Below are 8,324 nucleotides of genomic sequence, written 5' to 3' on the forward strand. Positions count from 1 at the left end.
CAGGTAGCGAAAACGAAATTGAAGAAGAAATTATAGCTATTGAGCGAATAGCTATTGACGCTATTTGGCCATAGCATGGGTGTACCTATTGAAGTGGCCCATAGCTTGGCTGCCTTATTAGCATCGCCGGTAAAATGTGCGGACCAAACGATCAGGACTTTCGCATCTTGTGACACTGGAGCAACTTAAATTTGTCGATTGGTAAGTGTTTGTTTCGCATTAAATGTGGGTATCTAGTTTCAAGTGTACATACAGCTAGCGTAAATAGCATGTTAGCATCGATTAGCGTAGCATGTTAGCATCGATTAGCTGGCAGTCATGCCGTGATCAAATATGTCTGATTAGCACATAAGTCAACAACATCAACAAAACTCACATTTGTGATTTCGTTGACTTTATCGTTGCAAATGCATCTGCAGGTTATCCATACATCTCTGTGCCATGTCTGTCTTAGCATCGCCGGTCAAATGTGCAGACACTCTGGCAAATTCAATGGGGGTCCGGCGGCAGATTTCTTGCCAGTGGCGCAACTTGAATCCCTCCCTGTTAGTGTTGTTACACCCTCCGACAACACACCGACGAGGCATGATGTCTCCAAGGTTCCAAAAAATAGTAAAAAAAACGGAAAATAACAGAGCTGAGACCCGGTGTTTGTATAGTGAAAATGAAAATGGCGGCTGTATTACCTAAGAGACCGATAAACAGAAAGGCGTTTAATTTGCCAAAATTCACCCATTTAGAGTTCGGAAATCGGTTAAAAAAATACATGGTCTTTTTTCTGCAACATCAAGGTTTATATTGACGCTTGCATAAGTTTGGTGATAATGTTCCCCTTTAAGGTAAGAAGGAGCTGAGCTGGAAGGCAAAAATCTCAATTTACCGGTCGATCTACGTTCCCATCCTCACCTATGGTCATGAGCTTTGGGTCATGACCGAAAGGATAAGATCACGGGTACAAGCGGCCGAAATGAGTTTCCTCCGCCGGGTGGCGGGGCTCTCCCTTAGAGATAGGGTGAGAAGCTTTTTCATCCGAGAGGAGCTCAAAGTAAAGCCGCTGCTCCTCCACATCGAGAGGAGCCAGATGAGGGGGTTTGGGCATCTGGTCAGGATGCCACCCGAACGACTCCCTAGGGAGGTGTTTAGGGCACGTCCAATTGGTAGGAGGCCACAGGGAAGACCCAGGACACGTTGGGATGACTATGTCTCCCGGCTGGCCTGGGAACGCCTCGGCATCCCCCGGGAGGAGCTAAACGAAATGGCTGGGGAGAGGGAAGTCTGGGCTTCCCTGCTTAGGCTGCTGCCCCCACGATCCGACCTCGAATAAGCGGAAGAAGATGGATGGATGGATGGATGGATGGATGGATGGATGGATGGATGGGCAGCAAACGCGATCATTCCAACTGCACAAACCAGCACAAACAAAAATGAGACTATTTTGGCTTAATTTTAGATTATTTTTGGCCTAGTTTGAGGAATCCCGGTGGAACTAGTTTCACGATGACGTCACGTCCAGCAATTTGAAAGGTTGATACATCATAAACACAAGCACCCCAAACAAGATTTTTGCTGCACAAACAAATGAGACTGCTGTGGCACAATTTATAGCAGTGGTTCTCAACCTTTTTTCAATGATGTACCCCCTGTGAACATTTTTTTCATTCAAGTACCCCCTAATCAGAACAAAGCATTTTTGGTTGAAAAAAAGAGATAAAGAAGTAAAATACAGCACTATGTCATCAGTTTCTGATTTATTAAATTGTATAACAGTGCAAAATATTGCTCATTTGTAGTAGTATTTATTGAACTATTTGGAAGAAAAGATATAAAAATAACTAAAAACTTGTTGAAAAAAAAAAAGGGATTCAATTATAAATAAAGATTTCTACACATAGAAGTAATCATCAACTTAAAGTGCCCTCTTTGGGGATTGTAATAAAGATCCATCTGGATTCATGAACTTAATTCTAAACATTTCTTCACAAAAAAAGAAATCTTTAACATCAATATTTATGGAACATGTCCACAAAAAATCTAGCTGTCAACACTGAATATTGCATTGTTGCATTTCTTTTCACAGTTTATGAACTTTCATTCAAATTTTGTTGAAGTATTATTCAATAAATATATTTATAAAGGATTTTTGAATTGTTGCTATTTTTAGAATATTTTTTTAAAAATCTCACGTACCCCTTGGCATACCTTCAAGTACCCCCATTTGAGAACCACTGATTTATAGAATGGGGCGGGGGGCTTTAAAATAGTCTTTAATTATAATAGCAGCACGAAGAAACATTTTAACAGCACAAACCAGCACTGACTGGTGTGGGGAGGTTTTCACATAGGTAGTGACTCTGTTTGTGTCATAACAACTTCAATAAACGTTGATCACATAAGAACCATAAAACTTAAAAACTATAACAGACCAAAGTTTTTTGCACAAAAAGGAAAACAGCACAAACAACCATTTTAAATGCACAAAGGAATGAGACTATTTCAACACAGTTTTAGGAGGGCCAACTTCACACAAGTTAGTTTAGCGCGGTGGTTCTCAAAATGGTTTCACCTCAGAGCAAACTTGGCTCTCCAGGGACCACCATAATGACCAACTTTAGAATACAGTAGCGCAGTAGGCCTACATAATCATCAAAAACAAGACAGTGGTTTTATTTAACAAGTATATTTAATATTTTTGGCCACTGTAACATTGCACACACGGTTTGAACAGCAACACGATGTTTGAATATTTAATCACGTGATGGAGCCCCACAGTTTGAGACTCACTGGTGTTGCACATATTGTTATGCCTTGAATTGGTTTTGGCATCTTTAATGTACAAAATGTATAATGTCAGTGGACACCTATGCATTAGGTGAAGAAAGTGATCCAAATCCTGTAACATATTTGCATATTTATTGCAACTGAATGTTTATTGAAGGCGGTAATGGAATGAAATAATAGTAAATGGGTTATACTTGTATAGCGCTTTTCTACCTTCAAGGTACTCAAAGCGCTTTACCCATTCACACATTCATTCACACACTGATGGCAGGAGCTGCCATGCAAGGCCCTAACCACCACCCATCAGGAGCAAGGGTGAAGTGTCTTGCTCAAGGACACAAGGGACGTGACGAGGTTAATAGAAGGTGGGGATTGAACCAGGAACCCTCAGGTTGCTGGCACGGCCACTCTCCCAATTTCACCACGCCGTCTCGAGTGAACAGACCTGTCATGTTTCTCAAGTTGTCTAATTCAACATTTGCTTTGGTTTTGTCGGCTCCAAGGGGGATAAAAGGCCATGGTTTATGTGAAAAAAAAATTGCAAATATCACCGTGAGAGGAGATGATGGCGTCTTAAAAGAAAGCGATGACGAAAAGGTGATTGGTACAAAACATGACAGCTGCAATGGAAAAAAAAAATACTGCATTTAGCAATCTTCATGTCACACTTTCTGCAAAGACACACACACACACACACACACACACACACACATTCTCTGTCATGCACCCAACAACCCTGTCACTCACACAAAGATAAATGCAGCCATTTGAAAACTCCTGCTCAAATCCAATCATCCATCCACATCTGGAGTGCAGAAAGTAAAATAAAACCACAAATTGAGATGATAAGAAAGAGAAACCATCTTCACCGGTCTAACCTGAAAACAAGCACAAACCCAGAGTGACCTTTCACCCTGCATCTTACCCACCCTCAAAAAAACCTCCCTGCTCACTTTGCACGCTCCTCTCCATCACAGAAGCTCGGAGTACACAGTGAGGTCATGGAGGGGATGAGAACTTTACTCATGGACCTGACTCTTGTGTTCTTCGTTTTTAAGGAAGTCTCGTGTGATGACTGGTGAAGCTTTGACGGCGAGCGCAGGTTTATAAGGCTTGCGTCTTGAGCTCGATGGGCTCGCCGCGAGGGTCCTGCGGGTTTTCCCTCTCCGGGGGCCGACTGCCCTTCAGCGTGGCCAGGCGCTCGGACAGACCCCTCATGCGCGGGAACAGGACAAAGTCGTACAAGAGGGCGCCCACGGCGGCGCCGATCATGGGTCCCACCCAGTACACCTGAAAGCAGTTTGAGGAGGCGGCGACCAAGAACAGTGAGTGTTGGATTATATAAGTTATCTCATTTTTATTCAAATATGATTGTTTGCTAATGCATTGTGTTAAACCAGGGGTCGGCAACCCAAAATGTTGAAAGGGCCATATTGGACTGCAAAAAATAAAAAGCCATAGTAAATGCAGATAGTGTGTCATGAGATATACGTTGAATTATAAGGACTTAAAGGAAACTAAAAGAGCTCAAATATAGCTACAAATGAGGCATAATGATGCAATATGTACATACAGCTAGCCTAAGTAGCATGTTAGCATCGATTAGCTTGCAGTCATGCAGTGACTAAATATGTCTGATTAGCACTCCACATAAGTCAATAATGTCAACAAAACTCACCTTTGTGCATTCCTGCACACCGTTATAAGTTTGTTGGACAAAATGAGACGGAAAAAGAAGTGTCATAAAACACGTCTTAGAAAGTCGGAGAAAGTTATGCATGTAAACAAACTACGGTGGGGTCAAGCACCACCAAAATTAGTAGGACAAAACGGCGCTCGCCAAATACTCGAATCAGTGAAGCATGTTAATATAAACAGTGTGCTTTATAGCAATTAGGGAGGTTTGTGTCATGTTTGTCCTCCTACAGAAACCATAATAAAACAAAAATATGTTGTTGTCCCCCATACTTGCCAACCTTAAGACCTCCGATTTCGGGAGGTGGGGTGTGGGGGTCGTGGTCGGGGGTGGGCGGAGGCATGGTTGGGGCAGGGGGCGTGGTTAAGAGGGGAGCAGTATAATTCACCAACTCGACTATTTCATTTATATATATATATATATATATATATATATATATATATATATATATATATATATATATATATATATATGTATGTATATATATATATATATATATATATATATATATATATATATATACATATATATATACATATATATATATATATATATATAATACTTGACTTTCAGTGAATTCTAGCTATATATATTTATTTTATTATGTAAATATAAATAAAATAAATAATTGAATTTCCGACAGCACCTATCAAATACACAGTAATAAAAACACAATTGTTCTACTAACTGTACTGTGCTTGCTGGTTACTAAAAACAACAACACTTACCTTTCACTATCATGTTGTATGCTTGCATGTTCGAAATAAACTCAACTCAACTATTTGAGCAACCTTTGTTCTGTTATTGTGAAGTGAAGTGAAGTGAAGTGAATTATATTTATATAGCGTTTTTTCTCTAGTGACTCAAAGCGCTTTACATAGTGAAACCCAATATCTAAGTTACATTTAAACCAGTGTGGGTGGCACTGGAAGCAGGTGGGTAAAGTGTCTTGCCCAAGGACACAAGGGCAGTTACTAGGATGGCGGAAGCGGGAATCGAACCTGCAACCCTCAAGTTGCTGGCACGGCCACTCTACCAACCGAGCTAAACCGGGAGCGAACTGTGGTGCTGAATTTCCCCCAGGGATCAATAAACTACATTCTATTCCATTCTATGTACAGTAGATGGCAGTATTGTCCTGTTTAAGGGGGTCACAACATTGCTGAGTCAGGTACGCATGGAGCTGGTGGGGCGTGGCCTCCAGCTCCGCCTGAATTTCGGGAGATTTTCGGGGGAAAATTTGTCTCGGGAGGTTTTCGGGAGAGACGCTGAATTTTGTGAGTCTCCCGGAAAATCCGGGAGGGTTGGCAAGTATGTTTTCCCCTTATCATTTCCATTTTTCATATATTTTTGAAAAAGCTCCAGAGAGCAACTAGGGCTGCGTTAAAGAGCCGCATGCGGCTCCAGAGCCGCGGGTTGCCAACCCCGGTGACCAACAAACTGAAGAGAAACGAAACTTGGCGCTAGATTGAACTTAGGTTGACCTGCCAACTTCAAAGAGGAGTTTGCTGAGGAGACAGAGCAACACAGGAAGTTACTATATCTTCTGTATTTTCTCGTGTTATGTTCTCACCACGGGTGTTATGTTTCCAACACATCTGTAAATCCCCCTCCTCCCTTAGTACAGCTGTGTGTGTGTAATGCAGGGCCTCCCAAATGAATTACAAGGCGAGGGGAGTGGGAGAAACTTTCTCCAGGTCACTCTCCTCGTACGAGAAAAGCAATCACTGGTTTGTCTTCTATTCTCTGTTTCTGTGTCTTTATAATGTCTCGTGGTATTTGACCCCGACTGTGAGCTTCTTACCCAGTGGTTGAGGAAGTTTCTGAACAGCACGGCAGGTGCGAAGGACCTGGCGGGGTTCATGCCAGCACCTGTGTAGTACATCTGGAACACATACAGGTGTGAGCTACATGCACGCGTCATGTCGGCGCTGCTGTGTTTGGCTCACCCCCATGAGATGTCCGATGGCGACGGAGAAGCCGATGGAGAGGGCGGCGGAACCCAGGCGGCCGTTTCTCCTGTCGTCGGTCACGGCGAAGATGCACACCACCAGCTGGATGGTGAGGAACACCTCCACCGTGGTGGCCATTCCCAGACTGACGCCAGGCTGCAGCTGTGTGTGGCAAACATGTCACGCAGGTGTTTTTTCACCGATTAGACGAGAAACCTCCATGTTGTCTCCTTACCGCGTTCAAAGCCATGTTGCCCCTCATGTTGCCGGGCGTGACCCCGTACAGCACGGCGGCCCCGGCCACAGCGCCCAGGCACTGGGCGACGATGTAGAAAAAAGCGCGGAAGAGCGACAACTGGGCACCGACAAGGTAGGCGAAGGTGACGGCGGGGTTAATATGGCCGCCGCTGATGTGGCCGATGGACTGGACGAGGGTGGCGGCCGCCAGTCCGAAGCACAGGGCCACGTGGAAGACGTGGTGAGGCCCCACGCTCCAGCGCAGGGCGGCACCCAAGCCGAAAAAAACAAAGAACATGGTCCCGAAGAACTCTGCGAAGACGGCCCGCCAAAAACTCATGGAGCGGAACTCCCACATGGTCGCTTTTTCGCCGACGCCCACCAGAGGAAGGCAGAAGCAGCTGGAAACTGTTCAGTCCACACGTCAGCTGGAAAAGGAAAGTGGAGTCGAGGAAATCCACTGGCAGGATCTGCAACGAGTGGCGTGACGCTGCTGTGCTCGCTTTCCACCTGATTGCACCTGCTTCAAACACACATGACAACTCGGGTGGGCATCGGATTCTCGGATCGATCGCGACGACGGCCGATAAACGTTCAGCTCTGACGGGGCGGAGAGGGCCAGACTTGCGCTTTATAATACGCCCCCCGGGGGCCCCCCGAATGATGCCATAATCCCCCCCCTGTGGGGACGAGGGAGGGAGGGGAGGCACCAGTGGAAGTCCTAAATCAAACAAAATGTAACCCCGCCGTTATAGACCGGGGTCAAAAAAGGCGTGTTTGTGTCTGTGACGAAAAAACCAGAAGGTGTGTGAGGGGAGCAGAACTAACACAAACACTTTTTTTTTTTGTTTCTTTTTCTTTGAAAGATAAAACAGCAGCAAAATGTGGCGAAAGAGCAGCTGCAGCCTGGAGAAGAAGGTTTCTTCAGGGGCGTATGTCATCTGTTGACTTATCATAACTGGGACAATCAGGGGAAACAAGTGCTGACACACACACACACACACACACGAGCGCGCGTGTGTGAATAATACAGTTGAGGCCCCCAGACGGAAGAGCCCAAAGCCAACAGCGCTGAAGTGACCCATACAGAGAAAATCCTGACCCTGTGAAACTATTGTGTGGATGGGCATGACACACACACACACACACACACACACACGCGCGCGCACGCACGCATATACACATCAAGATGACGTTTGCCTGAATATCCGAGGATGTTTGGGTATTAAGAGACAAACACAAGATGTTGGTTTATTAAAGCTTTATAATTCAAGAAAAGACCATTTTGCAGAAAATGTTTTGCTGCACAGGCCATGAAAGTTCTGCAGGCCGGTCAGATGTGCACCGGGCCGCTAAGGATGCGGAGGGTGCACCCGGGGTTTAGCGAGCAGCACAGGACCATGGCGCTGGGCAGTCCAGAGCCCTCTTTCTGCCAGAGTTAGGGGTGATGAATGCAAAACGCCGAGCTTGCATTTCGACTCCCTTTTATGGAAAGGAGACACAATGTAAAATGCTAGCAGCAATGTGGTGGGTATTGTGCACACAGTGTGTGTGTGTGTGTGTGTGTGGGGGGGGGGGGGGGGGGGGTTACCGTAGTTCAAACTAGCATTGTGGGACTTGTTATCTATAGTGTGGTCTCGTTTATTAAAACACACAAGATA

The 8,324-nt window shown here is 44.9% G+C and overlaps 1 protein-coding gene across 2 annotated transcripts; it reads right to left on the reverse strand.

The window, feature by feature from the left end:
- Positions 1-2,888: 2,888 nt before the first annotated feature.
- mipb (major intrinsic protein of lens fiber b) lies at positions 2,889-7,354 on the reverse strand. 2 transcript variants are annotated; one of them, XR_009807273.1, is made up of 5 exons: positions 6,662-7,354; positions 6,424-6,588; positions 6,279-6,359; positions 3,732-4,068; positions 2,889-3,398 (listed from the first exon to the last, which is right to left on the reverse strand). XR_009807273.1 is itself a non-coding variant. In XM_061904572.1 (4 exons), the coding sequence occupies exons 1-4, from the start codon at positions 7,019-7,021 to the stop codon at positions 3,883-3,885; spliced, it is 792 nt and encodes a 263-aa protein (XP_061760556.1). In that variant the 5' UTR covers positions 7,022-7,354; the 3' UTR covers positions 2,889-3,882. The 2 variants fall into 2 exon arrangements, 1 of the variants encoding a protein (XP_061760556.1); XM_061904572.1 differs by having other exon boundaries at positions 2,889-4,068.
- Between the last annotated feature and the right edge of the window lie 970 nt (positions 7,355-8,324).

This window comes from Nerophis ophidion, linkage group LG06 (genome assembly GCF_033978795.1).
Source record: "Nerophis ophidion isolate RoL-2023_Sa linkage group LG06, RoL_Noph_v1.0, whole genome shotgun sequence".
NCBI lineage: Eukaryota > Metazoa > Chordata > Actinopteri > Syngnathiformes > Syngnathidae > Nerophis > Nerophis ophidion.

Bases quoted from the DNA above. Each gene is read 5' to 3' on its own strand.
- mipb (XM_061904572.1), bottom strand. From the start codon at position 7,021: ATGTGGGAGTTCCGCTCCATGAGTTTTTGGCGGGCCGTCTTCGCAGAG. The intron at 6,589-6,661 runs GTAAGGAGACAA...TGCCACACACAG, and splicing joins GCAACATGGCTTTGAACGCG to CTGCAGCCTGGCGTCAGTCT. The intron at 6,360-6,423 runs GTGAGCCAAACA...TATGTGTTCCAG, and splicing joins CCATCGGACATCTCATGGGG to ATGTACTACACAGGTGCTGG.